The 22,753-nt window shown below is 35.2% G+C and overlaps 1 protein-coding gene across 1 annotated transcript; it reads left to right on the top strand.

Annotated features, from left to right (window-relative positions):
- Window positions 1-13,055: 13,055 nt before the first annotated feature.
- Window positions 13,056-18,163, top strand: LOC115967391 (glucan endo-1,3-beta-glucosidase 7). Its single transcript, XM_031086474.1, has 5 exons — window positions 13,056-13,279; window positions 13,630-14,294; window positions 15,584-15,913; window positions 16,858-17,161; window positions 17,859-18,163. Exons 1-5 carry the CDS (start codon window positions 13,207-13,209, stop codon window positions 17,894-17,896), a joined length of 1,410 nt encoding a protein of 469 aa, XP_030942334.1. The 5' UTR covers window positions 13,056-13,206; the 3' UTR covers window positions 17,897-18,163.
- Window positions 18,164-22,753: the final 4,590 nt, after the last annotated feature.

The raw sequence follows: 22,753 nt of genomic DNA, 5'->3' as shown, positions 1-22,753 counted from the left end.
CTTGAAAAGCTAGCCGTTGGTCACGGGGCGGTGCCCGGTCCTGGTTTTAGAGGAATTCGTGTAGAAAAAGGATTTGGGCTTGAACGTTTAAGCCCTACGGCATCGCATCCTATGGGATGGGCCTCCTCGGACTTGATCCGAGGACCATTAGGGTCTTACCCCGATTACCCGACGATGGGTTTTTTCTGTAATCTCAGGTGTTGTTGAGATGTTCTCACCCAGATCGTCTCCCTTTTTTGGAGGTGGAATGGGAGTCCCCCTTTCGATTTACTTACTTTCTTCTTTTATACTCGTCTGCGTTAACTGTCCTTCGTCCACGTGTAGGGTCAATCTTTACAAGACTGATATTTGTCCCATCAGTCTAATCCCAGAATTGTTGGGGATGGTTAATAAGGCTGCAGAGTACGACTCTGTCAGGTGCAGAGTCTTATCTGGAAAGGTAGTAAGGATAACTTCCCCCAAGATATTTTGGATCTCCTTACAAATTCGTTCCTATACCAGTTTTACCCCTTTATTCCGGTGGGATTCTGGATCTGCCGAGGACTGAACTGTCCTCGGCTGCCTCCCAAAACTGTTTTGTGCTCTGTATTGTAGAGTTTGGGCCACAGCTCTCCTCGGCTTGGGCCTTCAGATTTTCCAAGAGCAACTGGGCCTGGCCCTTAAATTATTGGGCCCCACAATAGCCCCTCAAAACCCTGCTACCCGACTTCTTAGTTGGAAAGGAGGGTTTTGGTAAACCCGGGCCTTCAGTATGGCTTTATTTAATTCAGCCCTGCATTTAATGTGGGCGGTTTTCCACCTGTCCAGGAAACTCGCCGGTTTACCAGGTATTCCCTTTAATCCGTTCGTAATCTACTCCTGCCGTTTGGCTGTCCAAGATGCTCCTTTAATGACTTCCCTTTACGAGGCTAATTTGCGTTCGGCGACTCATCTGATGAGGTGGGGAAGTGGAACGGACACACCTTTATTCTTCAGATTCCTTTTGGAAACCTGAATGAATTTAATTCCCTTCGTTTTGCCCTTCCTATAAGAAGGCAAGCAGGAGGCCATCACTTTCGTGCAGACTCCCTCTCATCCTTCTGAGATCTGAAACCCCTAGCCTCCCTTAGCGTTCACTTAACCCCATTGTCATACACCCAATCAGAATGCGTTTACCATAACGAGTGATGAAGGAACCATACCCCTCCTCAAAGCACCGTGTTCTAATAAAGCTCGAAATGGCTCGGTCAGGGCAAGGCTGGCGGAGACTTAAGATTCGTCTCACCTTCCCTTCAGCCAAAATCCGAAGCAGGGACTCATCACGTCCAACTTTCGGCGTGATTGAGTCGAGAACTCCCATCATCATAACCAACCGCTCTCTTATGAGCTCACCTAGTATGGCCCCAGCGTGTTAGGAGTCAGGACCGAGGCAGGGACTAAGTGTCTCTGCTTCTTCCTTTCTTCGTTCACTGGTGGCCCTCTCCGCCTTCCTTTCCTAGTCTTCCCAGCACCAGATCCATTCTGGTGCTTTCTCTTCTCCCTCTTTTGCTCCCTTTCTTTCTTTTCATCTCTTCTCTCTTCTTCTCCTCCTTCTTTACTCATGTCCTCCATCTTCCTCATTCATCTCCTCCATCTTCTTCATTGATTTCTTCCTTACTATTTCCTTCTCTTTCATCTTTTTCCAAAGAAGGTTCTTGTCATAACATGAGCAGCATTGAGGCAGAGATTGGAGAGACTTTTGAAGACGAGTTTAAAAGACGCCTGACTGTTTACATATCTGTACTACGGATGTTATTGTTGCTTAGGCAGTTCACATTTTGTATAGGCTTGTTTGAGCCCCTCTTTGTACGTTGTAATGATTTTTCGTATTAATAAAAAATTGTTGTCATTTCATTTCGCATATTCTGTCTCTTTGTTTTTATAAATTTGCAAGTGCTGCTCGGCTCAATAATATCGCATCTAAATCAATGACGACTAAGATCAAGATACTTAATAATAAAAAGATGTTGCCATAACTCCATAACTTTAATAGAAGTGCTTGGCACAATAAGGCCGACCAGTGAAAAGTAATACTTACCCATGCTAGCCGAGGAGAGAACCGAAGGCTTGATGCCGTGTGAGAACCATCTGAAGACATATCACCCGCCAAATGAACAGCCCTCTTAGGCTACTGAATATTGGGGCGTCCCACCACCGTCCTTACACCTTTGTTGGCCTTAACCTTTTATGGTGTTTAAGCCGTGGACGGAGTAACCTGACATTTTTTTTTATCAAGTAGCCCATCTTACGGAATTCAAACCTCTTCTTATCCAAGTAGTTGGTTTCTCCCATTGGCTTGGGTCCGAGGACCATACAAGGCCTTGGTTCTGTCCAAAACTTGTAAGGTTTATTTTTGGTACTTGGTTTCCCCATAGGCTTGAGTCCGAGGACCATGCAAGGCCTTGGTTCTGTCCAAAACTTATAAGGTTTATTTTTTGTACTTGGTTTCCCCATAGGCTTGAGTCCGAGGACCATGCAAGGCCTTGGTTCTGTCCAAAACTTGTAAGGTTTATTTTTTGTACTTGGTTTCCCCATAGGCTTGAGTCCGAGGACCATGCAAGGCCTTGGTTCTGTCCAAAACTTGTAATTTCTTTTATGTACTTGGTTTCCCCATAGGCTTGAGTCCGAGGACCATGCAAGGCCTTGGTTCTGTCCAAAACTTGTAAAATTTCTTTTATGTACTTGGTTTTCCCATAGGCTTGAGTCCGAGGACCATGCAAGGCCTTGGTTCTGTCCAAAACTTGTAAAATTTCTTTTACGTACTTGGTTTCCCCATAGGCTTGAGTTCGAGGACCATGCAAGGCCTTGGTTCTGTCCAAAACTTGTGATTTTTTTTTTCTTTTTTATACTTGGTTTCCCCATAGGCTTGAGTCCGAGGACCATGCAAGGCCTTGGTTCTGTCCAAAACTTGTGGATTTTCTTTTATGTACTTGGTTTCCCCATAGGCTTGAGTCCGAGGACCATGCAAGGCCTTGGTTCTGTCCAAAACTTGTGGATTTTCTTTTATGTACTTGGTTTCCCCATAGGCTTGAGTCCGAGGACCATGCAAGGCCTTGGTTCTGTCCAAAACTTGTAAAATTTCTTTTATGTACTTGGTTTCCCCATAGGCTTGAGTCCGAGGACCATGCAAGGCCTTGGTTCTGTCCAAAACTTGTGGATTTTCTTTTATGTACTTGGTTTCCCCATAGGCTTGAGTCCGAGGACCATGCAAGGCCTTGGTTCTGTCCAAAACTTGTAAAATTTCTTTTATTCGGTTTACTTTTCGACCATAAGCCCCTATACCAGGGCGGGGAAAGTTGGCTTGAGGCCGGAAGCCCCTAGAGATGCCCGCGCCCTTGGCACTGTAAGGCGTAGCCCCTAGCAGAAGCTTATGCCGGAGCAACAACTGTATGTCGCCGGAGTCGGAGGAAGCCCCAGGAATTTCTGCTTGCTAGAGAGCTGACTCCACCGCCACCTGCGCCAACGCGCAAGCTTTCCCACAGACGGCGCCAATTGTAAGGACACAATTCTCTGGCGGCCCAATAAGGATGTTGGGCTCGCGCATGAAAGATCCCTCACAATATGATTTGTAGAGAGTGGGCTTGAAAAGCTAGCCGTTGGTCACGGGGCGGTGCCCGGTCCTGGTTTTAGAGGAATTCGTGTAGAAAAAGGATTTGGGCTTGAACGTTTAAGCCCTACGGCATCGCATCCTATGGGATGGGCCTCCTCGGACTTGATCCGAGGACCATTAGGGTCTTACCCCGGTTACCCGACGATGGGTTTTTTCTGTAATCTCAGGTGTTGTTGAGATGTTCTACCCAGATCGTCTCCCTTTTTTGGAGGTGGAATGGGAGTCCCCCTTTCGATTTACTTACTTTCTTCTTTTATACTCGTCTGCGTTAACTGTCCTTCGTCCACGTGTAGGGTCAATCTTTACAAGACTGATATTTGTCCCATCAGTCTAATCCCAGAATTGTTGGGGATGGTTGATAAGGCTGCAGAGTACGGCTCTGTCAGGTGCAGAGTCTTATCTGGAAGGGTAGTAAGGATAACTTCCCCCAAGATATTTTGGATTTCCTTACAAATTCGTTCCTATACCAGTTTTACCCCTTTATTCCGGTGGGATTCTGGATCTGCCGAGGACTGAACTGTCCTCGGCTGCCTCCCAAAACTGTTTTGTGCTCTGTATTGTAGAGCTTGGGCCACAGCTCTTCTCGGCTTGGGCCTTCGGATTTTCCAAGAGCAACTGGGCCTGGCCCTTAAATTATTGGGCCCCACACTATTCTTTAAAATAAGGAATAACTATTCCTATATAAAAGGGTTGTAATAGTTATTTTTTAGTAGATGTAATAATTTATAACATTAATATATTTCCAAATAAATAAACTTTCTACATCCACCTAACAATTATGGAAATAAAAAATCATCAAAAAATAACTCATCTCTTTAAAATTTAAAATATATTATTTTCTAAGAAATATAATTGTATGAATGAGATATTTCCTAAAATAAATCATATGTTTTATTCTAATGTTACGACTTACAACCAAACTAATGAATAGGTTTAGTTATTCCATTATAACACATTTTATTCTCAGTGATAAAGATTACCATTCCTGTTGTAATCCACATTCAGTGTACCAAACGTACCCTAAAAGTAAGAGTAATGGAGAGAATTTACTATAACTTTTTCGGACACTTAATTACTTAGGAAACGGAGAGCAACATTTCCTTTAAAGAAACCAAAGACATTTAAATACTTTAAAAAAAAAAAGCATAGATATTTAAAATTTACATATTTGAAACATGAAAAAATGATTAATTATATAAGATCCACATTTATGTGAGATTAATAATATATATATATATATTATTAATATTTTTATTTTTAAATTTATGAAAATGTTATGTGCCAGCTTTTATTATTAATACTAGTTTGTAACTTCATACATATGCATGAATATACTTAAAATATATACATTAAAATGCACAGTATAATTCTTACATATATAATTTAAATATTATTGATAGTCATTTTTTTTTAACTCTTTAAAAAGTCTTGTAAGAATATTATTAGGTAGAAAATGTAAATTGTACATTTAAAAAAAAAAAAAATATATATATATATATATATATATATATATATATGTTCATTAATTTTAGACTCTTTAGCTTTTGTATGCAATAACTTACTTGGATGGATATTTATGATATGATCCCACATTTGACTCCAAAATTAAGAAATAAAACTCTCTCTAAGAATAAATAATTTAGGACATATGATGCAAAATTGAACTTCAATTGTAGAATCTAATTGGATTTTTTCTTTACCTATTAATATATATATATATATATATATATTCCCCCCCCCCCCCCCCCCCCCTTTATAGAATCAAAAAGAACGTATACATAAAATAAAAACATGCAAAACGTGATGCTTTAACTGTTTAACATGCTTTGGAAAGGGTTTGTACAAGTGCCTGCACCAAAAGTATTATCTTGGATTTCCTCTTGCACTAGTGTCTTTCATGTGGTGGAAAAATATATATTTGAATGAAATTCATGATCTCCCTGCAGGTAAGCCAATAAGAATAATATTAGAAAATGATCAGAAGTAAGAAGTAATAATTCTTGATGCACTTTTTTAGTATATCATGAATCATGATAATATACTAATAGTAGTTATGTGCTTATTCAATTTGATGTATTATTATTTAATCAACTTATATATAAATCTCATAATAACTAATAATTTTGAAATTTTGATTAATTGAATTCATTTCTATTATTATCATGTTCATGTCTTGGAAGTTTGAGTTTTACACAAGTAACATTGGGAGTTACCATGTAAAGCTCTCCAAGTTGATATCGAAATGCTTTGGCACATTTAAGTAGACATGTTCTTTATAGTAAAGTCAAGACATGCTTTCTTACTGATTCCTCCAAACAAAAAAAAAAAAAAAAAAAAAAGAAGAAGAGTCAAGACATGCTTCCTTGAAGTATGGATTGAACTTTTACCCTGCAAGTGCTAAAAATGTGTGCTTAACAAGAGTATCTTTGAGTATTTGACTATTCCATTAAACATGTGTAGTCCCCTATCCTACACACACCGGATAATTGATGCATTATTATTTAGCCAACTTATATATAAATCTCATATTAACTAATAATTTTGAAAATTTGATTAATTGAATTCATTTCTATTAGTATTTCATGTTCATGTCTTGGAAGTTTGGGTTTTACACAAGCAACATTTGGGTTACCAAGTAAGCCCTCCAAATTGATGTTTAAAATACTTTGGCACATTTAAGGAGACATGTTCTTTATAGTAAAGTTAAAACATGCTTTCCTAAAAAAAAAAAAAACAGTGAAGACATGCTTCCTTGAAGTATGGATTGGACTTCTACCCCGCAAGTACTAAAAATTTGTACTTCACAAGGACATCTTTAAGTATCTGATTATTCCATTAGACGTGTGTAGTCTTCCATCCTACACACACTGGGGTAATTGATGAATTATTATTTAATCAGTTTATATATAAATCTCATAGTAACTGATACCATTGGGGTGGTTGGTCTAGTGATCATGGGCTCACTCTTAAGGGTTTGGGAGATGGAGGTCCTAGGTTTGAATCCCGCAGTGGAAAGCACCTTGGAAGTTACTTCAGGTGGAAGAAACCAACTTAGGTTGCCTTTCTCTACCCATTTTTTCGTTATTAAAAAAAAAATAGTAACTAATAATTTTGAAATTTTGATTAATTGAATTCTTTTGTATTTGTATATCATGTTCATGTCTTGGAGGTTTGGGTTTTACACAAGTAACATTGGGGTTACCATGTAGAGCCCTCCAAAATTGATGTTGAAATGCTTTGGCACATTTAAGGAGACATGTTCTTTATAGTAAAGTCAAGACATGCTTTTTTGAAGTATGGACTGGACATCTACCCTACGAGTGCTAAAAATGTGTATTTAATAATGACATTTTCGAGTATCTGCCTATTCCATTAGGCATGTATAGTCCCTTATCTTATACATACCGGGTAATTATAGGAATGAATTCCTTGGGAGTGGCCTTGATAGACTGACAAGAGACTTTGAATCCAAGATCTTATAAATATCATAAGGTCTTATGAACTACTAAACCAACACCTTGGGGTTGTTAGAGGGGACCTTATTCTTATCAACTTTTCTTGCAAAAACTCAAAAGGCCTTATTCTTATCTTTTATCCTTACAGATTTACGGTCTTTCTAAAAAATTGTTTCAGTCTAGAAACTCTCTTTTGGAAAGCGTCAAAGGTTTTGAAAGTCATTGTCCCCACACGCATTGTTAACGTCTCCAATTGATGCATAAATGCATTGCATTTTAAAACTTCTGTACCAAGTATAGGACTACTGTTAATTTTGCGGTACCTATAAAAAACTTGAATCATTTCTTTATGTAACACCCAACTATGACCAAGAACCTTAGTCTTAAGTCCTTGTAATTTAATGATTACTCAAAATTTCCACCCTCTTTTTAAATTATTATGAGATAATGACCAGTGAAAACGTTTGAAAAGTAATATATATTTGATTATTACTCTTCCAGGTTAGAATAGTAGGTTACATAATAGAACCTGTCATATATGGTCCCATAAAAAGCTCTCCACAAACAACTATTTCTTTTCTTCTCTCTTGTGGAAAGCTTTGGCACATATAAAAATGGTTGTTGACTTCATGATGACTTGGAACTTGGAAGTCTTTGTTCCCATTTTCACTGGCTATGTTTATGTGTAGTTGAGTTGCCGAGCTCCACCAAAAAGGAATTCATCTTTTATTAGGTAGCCATTCCAAACCCAATATAACACAGCCAGGTGGAGCAAGTCACCATCTTAGAGTCCCACACAGTCAAGTCTAAAAAATTAGAGGTCTGGCTGGGGTTAATAATGCATGGAATTGTTGTGGGTAAGATGGGATATGACATTACAAAAAAAAAATGAAAAAATATTGAATGTTTATGTGTCGGTTTACTAGTACTAGTTGGTAATGTGGTAGCTGAATCTGATTGGTTTCTATCAGCAAAGAAGGAAAATGTAAAAGTGATGAATGTGGCCTCCTCTCCACAGGATTACTCTCTCTTTTGAGTCACTGTTCCATCTCCCACTTAACACGAACAAACAAATAAAATAGAGTACTACTAACATTAAAGTTGAAAAAGACCGTTCCACCTATCAAAAAAAAAAGATCGTTCCTAATGTAAAACTTTTTGAAGCATTTTACAGCCAATCAACTTGGGCAATTGATGTGAACTTTGCAGTTTAATAGTACTGTTTCATCTAGAACTAAGATTCAAATCCCCTATTATAATAATAATAATAATAATACCTTGTGCAATTGATACATTGAATTGGGCTTTTTACTTTTTGTCTACTAAAAGGATCCTTTTCCCGTTGTGTCAGGAAATTTCTAGAACATAAATTATTACTAAAGTGTTCGACTGTAAGAGGTAAAAATGTAAAAAAAGAAATGACGAGTCTCATGCAATAAGTGGTAGATTGAAAACTGAAAGTGCTCACTACTCACAATCGTGAGTCAACCATTTTTGCATATTGTAAATTTTAGCTGTATCCTAAATTTATTCAATAATTGGGTAATTGGGTCTAGTGGCGGCTTTAGAAATCTTTTTTAGAGTTGTCATTAAAAAATTTAAATTATACAAAATTTAATAAAAAGAGAACTTCGTATATTTGATGACCAAAAAAAAAAAAAAAAACACACACACACAAAAACACATAAAGTCTTACAATTTCCTTATACGAATTTTCTTATTTTAAAATCGTTACACCTCTTTCAAAATTTTAGTTAAAATTTTTCTTGGACTTCTTTTTTTTTTTTTTTTTTGGTAAGGACCTAATATATTGTTAAGTTAACTCTCCTGAAACAAATTAACATTGTAAGGACCTAATATATTTGGCTACAACTCTCCTGAAACAAATTAACATTGTTATATATTTTGAAAATGTAACCGTTGAATTGCATGCTTTTTGTATTCTTAAAACACATGTCAAATTTCATGTCAATCGGATGTTGTTTACTATTCAATCTATAAACTTATTTTTTTTATGTATAATTTTAAATTACAAAAACTCGAAATTTAAACATATGATTAATGACATAGTTATTATTTTTTATCTTCTTAAAATTTTGCAAATATGAAGAATATAAGAAGAAAATATAATTAAATGGTGAATTTGTCAAAATTCACATCTAATAAAAAATATATATTGAATGGAATTATAGTTTTAGCCTATAACCAAGTTTGTTGTCAAATTTTGTCTAGACTTTAATTATGTTAGACTCATAAAAAAAATTAGAGTTGTCACAAATTTTTTTTAAAAATAAAAATAAAAAATTAAAATTTTTTTAATAATAATAATTTTTTCCTGATCGCGTGGAGTCTACAAAATTCGCAAAACAAAAAAAAAAAAACCGGTTTTTTTGAACTTTGAATCGGGGAGATGAGGTAATGTAGCCACTAGCCTTTAGCCACACCCCAGACCGAAGCCCAAAAGCCTGCTTTTTTTTTTGGTTTTACACAAATACATACATGATACAAGAATAATAATAACTAGCCTCGTTACACGCACCTCGCGCATACAAGACTTTCTTTTTTAGCAAAAAAAAGTATTTTTATTATATATATAATTTTTATTTTGAGAATCTAATTTATAAGTAGAGAAAACAATTTGAAAATTAACAAAAAAATAGTCCTATTTTTTAGGCAATGTTTTAGTAGAAGTTAGATTTGTATTTTTACTAGATTGTCCTTTAGTTTTATCTCTATTTAAATATAAGGGTGTAGTGATATTTTTGAACTAAAAAAATGAGTATCTCAAACAAGGAAACCCCCTTACACAAGTAACATTTGGGTTACCGTGTAAGCCCTCCAAATTGATGTTGAAAAATTAAGGAGACATGTTCTTTATAGTAAAGTTAAAACATGCTTTCCTAAATAAATAAAAACAGTCAAGACATGTTTCCTTGAAGTATGGACTAGACTTCAACCCTGCAAGTACTAAAAATGTGTACTTTACAAGGACATCTTCAAGTATTTGACTATTCCATTAGACGTGTGTAGTCTCCCATCCTACACACATTGGGTAATTGATGCATTATTATTTAATCAGTTTATATAAATCTCATAGTAATTAATACCACTGGGGTGGTTTGTCTAGTGATCATGGGCTAACTCCTATGGGTTTGGGAGGTGGAGGTCCCAAGTCTTAATCCCACAATGGAAAGCGCCTTGGAAGTTACTTCAGGTGGAAGAAACCAACTTAGATCGCCTTTTTCTACCCATTTTTTCGTTATTAAAAAAAATAGTAACTAATAATTTTGAGAATTTGATTAATTGAATTCATTTCTATTAGTATATCATGTTCATGTCTTGGAGGTTTGGGTTTTACACAAGTAACATTGGGGTTACCATGTAAAGCCCTCCAAAATTGATGTTAAAATGCTTGGCACGTTTAAGGAGACATGTTCTTTATAGTAAAGTCAATACATGCTTTCTTGAAGTATGGATAGGACATCTACCCTACTAGTACTAAAAATGTGGACTTAACAATGACATTTTCGAGCATCTACCTATTTCATTAGGCATGTATAGTCCCCTATCCGACACATACCGGGTAATTATAGGGAGGAATTTCTTAGGGGTGGCCCTGATATACTAATAAGAAGTATTGAATCCAAGCTCTTATGGATATCATGAGGCCTTATGAACTACTAATCCAACACCTTGGGATTGTTGGAGGGGACCTTATTCTTATCTACTTTCCTTGCAAAAACTCAAAGGTCTTATTCTTATCTTTTATCCTTACAGATTTACGGTCTTTCTAAAAAATTGTTGCAGTCAAGAACTCTCTTTTGGAAAGCGTCAAAGGTTTTGAAAGTCTTTGTTCCCACACGCATTGTTAACCTCTCCAATTGATGCATAAATGCATTGCATTTTAAAACTTCTATACCAAGTATAGGACTTCTGTTAATTCTGTGGTACCTATTAAAAACTTGAGTCATTTCTTTATGTAACACCCAACTATGACCAAGAACCCTAGTCTTAAATTAATCCTTGTAGTTTAATGATTACGCAAAATTTCCACCCCCTTTTTAAATTATTATGAGATAATGACCAGTTAAAACGTTTGAAAAGTACTATATATTTGATTATTACTCTTCCAGGTTAGAATAGTAGGTTACATAATAGAACCTGTCATACATGGTCCCATAAAAAGCTCTCCACAAAGATTTTCATTTCCACACCTTTATTCTTATATCTTTTTTTCCTTTCAGTCTTTCTAAACAATTATTTCTTTTCTTCTCTCTTGTGGAAAGCTTTGGCACATATAAAAATGGTTGTTGACTTCATCACGACTTGGAACTTGGAAGTCTTTGTTCCCATTGCCACCGGCCATGTTTATGTGCAGTTGAGTTGCTGAGCTCCGCCAAAAAGGAACTCATCTTTTTTTAGGTAGCCATTCCAAACCCAATATAACACAGCCAGGTGGAGCAAGTCACCATCTTAGAGTCCCACACAGTCCAGTCTAAAAAATTAGAGGTCTGGCTGGGTTTAGCAATGCATGGAATTGTTGTGGGTAAGATGGGATATGACATTACAAAAAAATGAAAAATTATTGAATGTTTATGTGTCGGTTTACTAGTACTAGTTGGTAATGTAGTAACTGAATCTGATTGGTTTCTATCAGCAAAGAAGGAAAATGTAAAAGTGATGAATGTGGCCTCCTCTCCTCTTTGTACACCCCTAACTTGAGTCACAACCACGGGATACTCTCTCTTTTGAGTCACTGTTCCATCTCCCACTTAACACGAACAACCAAAAAAAATAGAGTACTACTAACATTAAAGTTGAAAAAGACCGTTCCTAATATAAAGCTTTTTGAAGCATTTTACAGCCAATCAACTTGTGCAATTGATGTGAACTTTGTAGTTTGATAATATTGTTTCATCTAGAGCTAAGATTCAAATCTCCTACTATTATTATTATTATTATTATTATAATAAATCTTGTGCAATTGATACATTGAATTGACCTCTTTACTTTCAATCTACTAAAGGGATCCTTTTTCCGCTGTGTAAGTAAATTTCTAGAACATAAGTTATTACTAAAATGGTCGATTGTGAGGTGAAAAATGTGAAAAAGAAATAAAGAGTCTATGCAATAAAGTAGTGGATTGAAATTGAAAGTGCTCTCTACTCACAGTCACGAGTCAACCATTCTTGCATATTGTAAATTTTATTTGTATCCCTAAATTTATTCAATGTATCGAATTTAATATCTTACCTTTGAATTTGAAGTGAAGAATGAGAAACATTGGGCAGGGTGGTTCCTACTTCCTATATATAAAATTACTAATTGGGTTACGGGGTTAGTAATCTGTTTAGTTTTTCGTGTAAAAATAATTTTCTAATTGGGTTACGGGGTTAGTAATCTATTTAGTTTTTCGTGTAAAAATAGTTTTTTGTATACGTAGTATTTGGTAGTTTTAGAAGAAAAAAAATAAGTCAAGAAAAAACTATCTTAAATTAATATAAAAAGTATAGTTTATTTTTAAAAATTATTTTTTACTAAATTTTTTTAGAAAACAATTTTTATCTTACAGTAAATTACACAAAAAGAAGAAAAAGAATTATAGAAAATACTTTTATAATTTATTTTTCAAAAAGCATTATTTTCGAAATAAACAGAGCATCAACGTCCATTAGTTTCTCAGTTTCAAACTCTCAAATTCTGAAACTCAAACAAAAAAGCTCACTGTAAAAACTTTTCAACCCTCACTTATTAGTTATTAGTTATTACCATACTACACAAACGACACAAGCATTTCAAACGTGCACACCAATCCCAACAAACCAATCTCTACAGTACATTACAAACACCATCTGCGCGTGGCACACAGTTCTTCTTCTATTCCAATTTTGCCCCTTCCTTTTCTCACTGTTAAATTGCAAAAATGGGAACTCAATTCACACACAGAGACAGAGAGGTCCCACTCCACAAAGTCCCTTCCAGCTAAGGTTGTGGAAAATTTTTCACTCTCACACAGACCCACCCTCTGATCCTACCGTTATATATAGACCACTCTCTCTTATCGTTTTCGGGCAAAAAACATTCACATCTCTCTCGGTTTCACCCATTTGCTTTGCTTAACAAATGATGGCAACGCTTTCACACCTCTCACTGCTTTTCTTGCTCTCATTCTTCACCACCGCTTTTAACTTCGCAGGTTCGTTTTCTCCAAAATTCTCTATCATTCCGTTACTTTTGTTTTTTTCTTTCCTCCTTGGATTTCGAGAATATTTTTGAATTTCAGTGAAGTGGAATTTATTAAGCTGTTATTTTTGTACTAATATATTTAGATAGGAACAACAACTTGGAAGTTGTAACTGAAATCTGAAAGCGAATTTTTTAGCGTTTCCAACACGTGACGGCACGAACGCCACCGCGTCAATAAACGACGTCGCTTTTGCCGTCCGTTACCCACAGTTTTATATTTTCTTCTCACTCGCCCGAGTTGACTTGCTCGAGTTGAAATTGCGTTATAACTTATAATTCTCTGTGTTTTCACTGTAACAGAGTCTCAGTCATTCATCGGAGTGAATTACGGCCAAGTCGCCGACAATCTTCCACCGCCTGCGGCAACCGCGAGTCTCCTCAAATCGACGGCGATCGGAAAGGTTCGACTCTACGGCGCCGATGCTGCGATCATCAAGGCACTCGCGAACACCGGAATCGGAATCGTCGTCGGAGCCGGCAACGGCGACATTCCGAATCTGGCTTCCGATCCGAACGCGGCGACTCAGTGGGTGAACTCGAACGTGTTGCCTTACTACCCGGCCAGTAACATCACGCTCATCACAGTTGGGAACGAGGTCATGACCTCGATGGACCAAGGCTTGATCTCGCAGCTACTTCCGGCGATGCGAAATGTCCAGAATGCCCTCAACTCGGTGTCCCTCGGTGGGAAAGTGAAGGTCTCGACGGTTCATTCCATGGCCGTGTTGACTCAGTCCGATCCGCCCTCGTCCGGGTTGTTCAACCCGGTTTTCCAGGACGCGTTGAAGGGCTTGTTGCAGTTCCAAAAGGACAATGGGTCTCCATTTGCGATCAATCCCTACCCTTTCTTTGCGTACCAGAGCGATTCCAGGCCTGAAACGCTGGCGTTTTGCCTTTTCCAGCCCAACGCGGGACGAGTCGACTCGGGGAATGGAATCAAATACCTGAACATGTTCGATGCTCAGGTGAGTTTTTATTTGGGCTGGGTTTACGGCCCAATATATTTTCTTTTTATTTTTTTTAAAAGGTTGACGTGTAAGTCAACAAAAAAAGATTATACCTTTTGCATCGCACAACCTACGTAAAATGTTTTGTTTTATTTTATGATTTTTTATCCATGCTTGCCGACTAGTCCACTAACGCTGTCACTGACGTGGACTTTAACGAGATTTTGCTTTTCCTAAAAAAAAAAAAAAAAACCTTTAAAAATATACTATAAATTTTACTAAATATCATTTACAACTTTTATAACTTAATTTTTGAACTTCATGTGGCAATAAATAGAGTCGGTGGATATTAAATGTATAATAAATGAATTTTTTTTTTCTTTCTATTTTTGGGGACGATTAGTAACATATCAATTAGTAAAGATTGTATAGTCATTGAGAATGTTAAGTGTGTTAAAAAACTGAGATCAAATTCTCTTAAATGGAAAATTATACAATATTTGGGACCATGTTCTTTATTCTCACATAAATGGTGAGTTCCGCAATAAATTTAGTTAGTGTGATATATACTATATTTATGAAATGTGAGGAAATACTGAATAATTACTCTCATTTAAAATTTTAAATGCTACTAATAATTAAAAAAATGAAATCCTAAATAGTGGAATGACTTTTTCCATTTTACTTGAAATAGAGAGGATTTTTATCCATCAAATTTAGCTTAGATTCTAGTACTCCTAATTTGCTACCTTAGTTAGATTGGTGTTAGCCTTTCTTGCAAAATTGTTACTCCTGGTATCCATGGTAATCCTTCGTTTTTTTTTTTTTCATGAAACCATGTGACTGTTGGGGTGCAATTGATGTGACATATTGAGCTATGTAATAGTAATAGGCTGCCCGTTGCAAAGTTGCAATAATGGAAGATAAGTCCTTCCAATATCTCAATTATTATTGGTTGTTGAAGAATGGACTATATGCGGAAAAGTCACCTCTCTTGATGGTTTCAAAGACTCCAAAATTTTTCACCATAGGGACCACCAAATGTCTAATTTCTATGGTGGACTTGTCACTGTGATTTTAACACATATTGTGGGCCCTTAAGCTCACTTGTAAACTGTATCTCACATCTTTGAAGAACAGCTAGGATTATAAGGCTATATTGTTAATTATGTGCTAAACTTGGTGCCCTTTTGGTTTCATAGTCTAATTATTGGTGCATTGCATATCAGTTGCGAGCTAATTGAGTTTTAACTACTTTAATCAGTGCTTGAAAGCTTATTGATTGATTATCATTTGACAATGTGCAGGTAGATGCTGTACGTTCTGCTTTGAATTCAATGGGATTTAAGGATGTTGAGATTATGGTTGCTGAGACCGGTTGGCCATACAGTGGGGACAGCAATGAAGTAGGACCCAGTGTGGAGAATGCAAGGGCCTACAATGGGAATTTGATTGCTCACCTTAGATCATTGGTTGGGACCCCTCTAATGCCTGGAAAATCCGTGGATACATATATCTTTGCACTGTATGATGAGGATTTGAAGCCTGGACCAGCTTCCGAACGAGCGTTTGGTCTTTACAAGCCTGATCTGACCATGACATATGATGTTGGTCTTTCAAAGACTAGCCAGGCCCAGGTGAGAAGCAAACTTTTATGTGAAGAAGTAACTTGCAATTTGTAACTTAGTGGAGTGCCTGAGAAATACTAGGAGTTTTGATATATGTGCACAAACAGTCAAAACACTTGATGAATCTAAAATATAAATTTAGCTTATGAAGTGGACTAACAACCAAAGGTAGAAAAAACCAACAAAACAATACGGGAGTGACACGTAGCTAAAGGAATAAATATGTTTCTCTTTAGGCGTGTAAAAATCACATATGTTGTGGAAACAACTTCCACTAAAATCATAAAGAGATTGCTTTTTAAAATAGCCTTGAAAGCATGACCCAATTTTCGGAAACTTTTTTATGATCCTAGTTTTGGTCATCAATGTGTTTTCTTAAGGGCTAGCACTATTGTCTAATTTGTAGATAAGTTGCACATGGTAGCTAGTTGTAAGCTTTTAGAAAGCAAAGATTTCATCCTTATTAAAGAGTATTGGTGTAAAAAAGTAGAGGTAGCGACCTAAAGCATGACTTTCTGATCTGGAAATGGCTCCATTTTTAACATATGATGCACAAGTGGAAATGCTTAAGAATATTTTGCATAGTCATGGATTGTGCATGTACTAGTTTAATCATTACTCAAGACTGTTGGGGTTTGTGAGAAAGTGAGCAAATTTTCTGAATAAGAAAAAATTATTGACATTAGTGCCACTTCTGAAAAATTTGGGGGATCTTATTACAGTGTCTCTAAAGTTGCAGTCACATTCACGTATATCTTAGCTCTTACTTGCTTTAACATGAATCATCTCAATCTTTAGGGTTTGGAATATTTACTGATGTGAAGGAATTCTATTTAATTTCCTCTGTAATTTGTCTGTGTGTATGGGATGTAGAAGAAAACAGACATCGCATATATGCATTTCTAATCAATATAATGTGTCCTAACATTGCTTTTATTTTTGTGTGCCCTCAGACTCCATCCACTCCATCAACAACTCCATCCACTAGTCCGTCAACTCCATTACCTAAACCAACAGCAACTGGCTGGTGTGTTCCTAAGAATGGCGTTTCTGATGCTCTATTGCAGGCAAATCTTGACTATGCCTGTAGCCACGGCATTGATTGCGGTCCCATCCAACCGGGGGGTGCCTGCTTCGACCCTAACACTGTATCATCACATGCTTCCTATGCCATGAATCTCTATTACCAAACCATGGGAAAGAATCCATGGAACTGTGATTTCTCACAAACGGCAGTCCTTACATCCACAAATCCTAGTAAGTGTTCTTTATTGCCATCTATATCCTGCAATTTTTTGAAACATAAAAGCAATGGTAACCTATAAATAAATATATAAAGCAATGCTAAAATATTGAAAATTATATCATGATCCATTTGCATGCATCTTGTGTCATTGTTGGGTTTGTGTCATGTGACTTAACTCTTAAGATGAACGTGAAAGAATAATTCTGGGAATCTAGTCAATTTTCAATTATAGTGATGGTCTTTAAGACAAAGGTGTGGTTCTTTTTGTGGGTTCAGAGAACAACTTTTGATATCTGACGACCCTTTTCTTCATGAGTTTAATGGAATAGGATTGGATGCTAGGGCGTGATTCTTTTTGTGGGCTCAGTGTGCTTATGGCTACGATTACATTATTAGAAATATAAAAGAGAACAACTTTTGATATCTGATGACCCTTTTCTTCATGAGTTTAATGGAATAGGACTGGATGCTAGGGCATGGGGCCAAGGGCTTTCAATTTTTGTGCTATATTCCTGCCCTATATACTTTAAAACCAGCTTCTTTTGTAGAGACTGTTTTTGTAATTTGAGTTTTCCCCAAAACATTCCTTTCTAGTTCCTTTTGTCATTTGCTAGTCCTCAAGTTGTATTTTCTTTATATACTTATAAAAAAAAAAAAGTTGTATTTTCTTTATATTGATTTATTTATTTCTTCTCTCTCTGTTTGAAGGTCACAATCCTTGCATTTATCCTGGTGGGAGTACCTGAAAGGCAGCGCAGTCTCATTAGATATATAAAAAAGAAGATTTTGTTTTTGCAGGTGTCTAAATAAATTAGTAAAATTTGAGGGTGTGCCTTTTAATTCTACCTTTAATTGTAAAGGATTACTACTTTAATTTGGTTGTATTTTGGTGTAGCTCTCTGTCATACTTTTAAATCTTGTTCTGATAAAGTAATGTTAGCTGTGAGATAAAAGTGCAATTATGTCATGAGGAACTTTAGTGGCTAAAATGAGTCTTATTTTAAGTTTGTGAACTATGTTTCAAGCCATCAATAATTTTACCTGTCCATATTCGAGAGACATGGCAAAATGCAACGACCATTTTCTTTTTGACTTGGCGGCTAAGTCACATGGTCCATCAAGATGATCCTCATATGAAAGAGCAAGAATTTTTCTTGCTCATCAGAAAATATCATATACAACAGATGTATGTAAAACTCTTCCCAATATGCATGTATGCATTAGTGATTTTGCATATATTCGTTTCATAAGATACCACCTCCAGCTCACTACGTTAATACACATTTTTTATAGACAGCAAAAATGTTTAAAAAATGTTATCAAAAAAAAAAAAAAAGTTTAAAAAATGAGTTCTTTTTCCTCTTCTTTTTCCATTTTTTGTCCTGTTAAGTTCGATTCATTTCCAAGTATCTTGACTACACTTTCATGATCCCTTCAACAATATTTCTCTACCTAGTAAGAGGTTAACTTGCACTTGAAATTGTTTTGGGATGCCTATAAGTACAGACAGCTTCCGTTATTCCTGCAGCCCCCACCATGTCAATAACTTAAAAACATATCCAGTAAACTCATATGTGAACATACCACGTGTTTGATGTTGTGACTTTTGTTTCTTTACGTGATAATATAATAAAACCATTCCTAGAGAGTAATTGTTTTGGTCTGAAGTGTAATCATAGCTTCTGGTCTGATAAAACGTAGTAATCGATCTGCCATAGTGGTTCCTATAAAGAACAGCATTATTGATGGCTTCTGTACCATTCTCCTTTTGCGAGTGGCCCTCTTGTTTATGCTGTAGAAAAAGACAAACTAGCCAGGAGCTAGAATTCGAACCTGCGGGACCAAAGCTTAAAACAAAATTTTTTTATGAAAATAAAACTAACATCTATTTCATATTCAACAAAGTATAACATATAAAATAAGTGTTTCTTAAACATTTTATCACATTTATCAAAATTGAACTCTAACGCTATTTCAGAGAAGATCCAAAAATATATATATATTTAAGGACAAACCTTAATTTTTCAAATTACATATGTATACCGGTTTATTTATTTATTTAATTGGGGTATTAGGACCAAAATTTAAAATTTCAACGTACACACACACATATATATATATATACTAGCTCTTTTTTTTTTTTTTTTTTTGGGGTGTGGGGCAGCCCTACCGTGGGTCCGTCCCTGGAACTAGCAACACAAACACTAACAAGAACAGAACAGCTCGAAAGAAAACAAGCACAAATTCTGTTTGTCAAGAATTTTTCTCGAAATCAAGAATACAATCAGATGGGTTTGGTGTTAAGAGGACTTTAAACCAAGGATTGATTCGAGATTGATGGAAATGGAAAAGTACTACATAAAGAATGCAATTAAATTATTGAGCAACTTGCATTTACCGAAAAGTACAATAGCTAATAAAAATTCTCTTTCCCATTTTTAGCGTTCCCTGTTTATGTGATACTTTTAAGTTTTAACTCCATGGTTATTACAATACAAGGTACCCAAAGCATGTCATTGTTTCCTTAAGTTAGGTGGTAGATTCACTGGTGTCATGTTAGTCGAGCTTATCCTCGTGTTCATCTTTTGCTTTCTCAGAGCATCCACGTTGGCCTAGACAGGGGCGGAGCCAGGAATTTCTGTTTGGGGGGGCCAAGTTGCAACACTAATATATTTATCAAGACAAACCCATACACACACATAAATACACATGCTTTTTTTATTATATACACACACTTTTTTATTTGATAAGTTATATATATACACACACCCAACAAAATAATAGCTTAATATTTTCAATCAAAATTATGTTTGATGGCTATCTTTCATAAAATTAATAAAACACATTATCAAATTTTATACTAATGTAAGTAAAATTATTCAATTGAACTAATATAATTTTCAAAAAGAAGGGAGGAACAAATTAGGCTCAAAACATATTTGAAACTATTTTGCTTTGACCTATTATGTGGCAACTAAAGAGACATTTCATGTGTAGTTTTAGTGACAATATAATTTTTTAATGAGTCAATGATTTGTTAATCGCCACATAACAGGTTGAAAAAGATAAATTTAAACATGTTTGGTGCCAAATTTTTTCAAATATTTAACAGATATAAAAGCACATTTTACAATAAAAAATAGAACTGCGAAAAATAAAGTTGTCTCTATAACTATTAGACCAATTATTTTTTTTAAAGCATCATTGGACTAATACAAATACTTAGGGGGGGCCAGCTCTTATTTTTGTATACTAAATTTTGAAAACATTAAAATAATTATATATATTTAAAAAAATTTCAAAATTTTGGGGGGGCCATGGCCCCCCCACCCTTCAACATGGCTCCGCCCATGGGCCTAGACAAAGTTTTCGGCAAATAGTAAATCTTTACTTGAGCAACTATCTTTTCTAATTTAGCTACTCACTCTCAAATACATCCTATATTAACTATTTGTTTATTTTTATCCATTCTATTAAAATACTATCTCTTGTCCACTTATTGCACCTAATACAATTGCTTTCAATGATTGAAATTGAAAATTGGAATAAGCAAATTTCAATCTCAACTTTTAAATAAAGAATATTAAAAAGATAAAAAGTGAAATGGTAAAATATTTTTGTGAGAGTAGAAGGGGTGAATTGCAAAATTCATCAAAGATAGTGGCCATGATGGCCCACAAATCAGTCGAACTTATATTTATTAGGTTGAGTATGAGAGAGAAACTAAGGCTGCGTTTGAATTGGGTGAAAACTAATTTCAGAAATCAATTTCTGGAAAATTCATGTGTTTGGCTGTCACGGAAAACATTATTTTCCGGAAAATGATTTCCGGTTGACCACTAATTTCACCTTTGACCCGGAAATGAATTTCTCCCCTCATTTTCACTTCAAAGGATTTCCGGAAAAAGAGAGAGAGAGATCGCGCCGTCGATCGCAATCTCGCCTTCGCGAGATCGCGACGTTGAACGCGATCTCGCCTTTGCGAGATCACGCCGGCGAGATCGCGACATTGGTTGCGATCTCGCGAACGATGAGATCGCGATTGTTGATGATTTTTTTCTGGGTTGTGGTTTGTGTTTTTCTGGATTTGTGTTTTCCTTCTTCTTTTCCAAACACCAGAAAATATTTTCCGGAAAATTTTTTGAAATGCAACCACACACATTGAAATATTTTCCTTTTCCGAAAATTAGCATTTCCGGAAAATATGTATTTTCCGGAAAACGTTTTACAGCAACCAAACAAAGCCTAACAATGGAAGAGAAAGAATTAAATACATTAAACATATGTGTTTTTGACCAACTTTGTACTGACTACTAACTAGCCTAATGCATGTTTTATTTTTTATTTTTTTTAGTTAGCAAAATTTTAGTTTAATTCTCTTACATAGTTAGCAAAAGTAGTCTTTTAGGGTGATTAAGTAATTATTAAGTATTCTTAAAATATAGTTGACATAATACTCCATGCTAATAAAATATAAGTCACTTAATACAAGATATATATTTTTTGATTTGGATTGTGGAGTAAGTAGTAACACATTGTTGTACTATGGTAATACCTAATAATTTTATCAAGTATATATCATTTTTAGCCATGGGTTGTGCGAACTCCATGGACACGTGGCATTGCATAGTTTTCATTTCATTAAATCGTTCATGCTATCAGATTATTAGGTCAAAAACAATTCTTTTTTTTTTTTTTAAAGAAAGAAACACAATTCACTTGATTATTGAAGTCCATTCATTAACTTATTAACTATCATGTTAGACTAACTTAATTACATATTCATGTTTTTTATTGTGATTGGACCTTTATAAATTATAAAATACTACATTTAATAACTCTATGCATATACATGAGTACATTCAACGATTTTCAAAACAAAAACAAAAATGAGTACATTTAAAACAACCATAATTACATATATGTGTGTGTGTGAACAACATATGCTTATTTTATTTTAATTTATCATTTTCCATTTAAATTCAATGAAGGGCACTATAGATAATACAAATAGTTAAATAGTTCTCCATGGTTACAATAATGACACTCCTCAAACATAAAATTCAATTCATGGTATAACCCATTATTTAAGTGAGGATACACTATTATTGTACATTAAAAATATTTTATAATTTTTTTAATAAATAAAGTATATTGTATCATATTCTTAGGTGATATTGGTTTTTTTTTTCAAAAATGTATGGTGATATTGTTTATGGTGAAATAGGATAAAACATAATCAATCTACTTACTTAAATGGCATCATGTTTTTTTTCTAGATGAAAAAAGAAAAGAAAAAAAAAAAAAAAAAAAAAAAAAAAAAAAAAGGAAGGTTTAGAAGGAAGCATTTCCTTGATAGTAGATACACATACTTACTCCTTTCCTTTTGGTTTATGCGGAGGATTTGGCTTTAATTTGATCACTTCCTGTCCACTTTGGCTATTTGGGGATCCGAGTTGAATGAATTCAAGGGGAATTAAACCACAAAAAGATATGTTTCATTTTCCAAGGGTTTTAGTGGTCCGAGAATAAATTCAGAAATTTAAGATACGTCTATACATTAATACTACAAATATATTTCGTTTGTACATTTAAACAAAAAT

Source organism: Quercus lobata, chromosome 11 (genome assembly GCF_001633185.2).
Source record: "Quercus lobata isolate SW786 chromosome 11, ValleyOak3.0 Primary Assembly, whole genome shotgun sequence".
NCBI lineage: Eukaryota > Viridiplantae > Streptophyta > Magnoliopsida > Fagales > Fagaceae > Quercus > Quercus lobata.
The sequence above is the reverse complement of the archived record's forward strand: the minus strand, read 5'-3'. Positions and strand labels throughout refer to the sequence as shown.

Bases quoted from the DNA above. Each gene is read 5' to 3' on its own strand.
- LOC115967391 (XM_031086474.1), top strand. From the start codon at position 13,207: ATGATGGCAACGCTTTCACACCTCTCACTGCTTTTCTTGCTCTCATTC. The intron at 13,280-13,629 runs GTTCGTTTTCTC...TCACTGTAACAG, and splicing joins CACCGCTTTTAACTTCGCAG to AGTCTCAGTCATTCATCGGA. The intron at 15,914-16,857 runs GTGAGAAGCAAA...GTGTGCCCTCAG, and splicing joins CAAAGACTAGCCAGGCCCAG to ACTCCATCCACTCCATCAAC.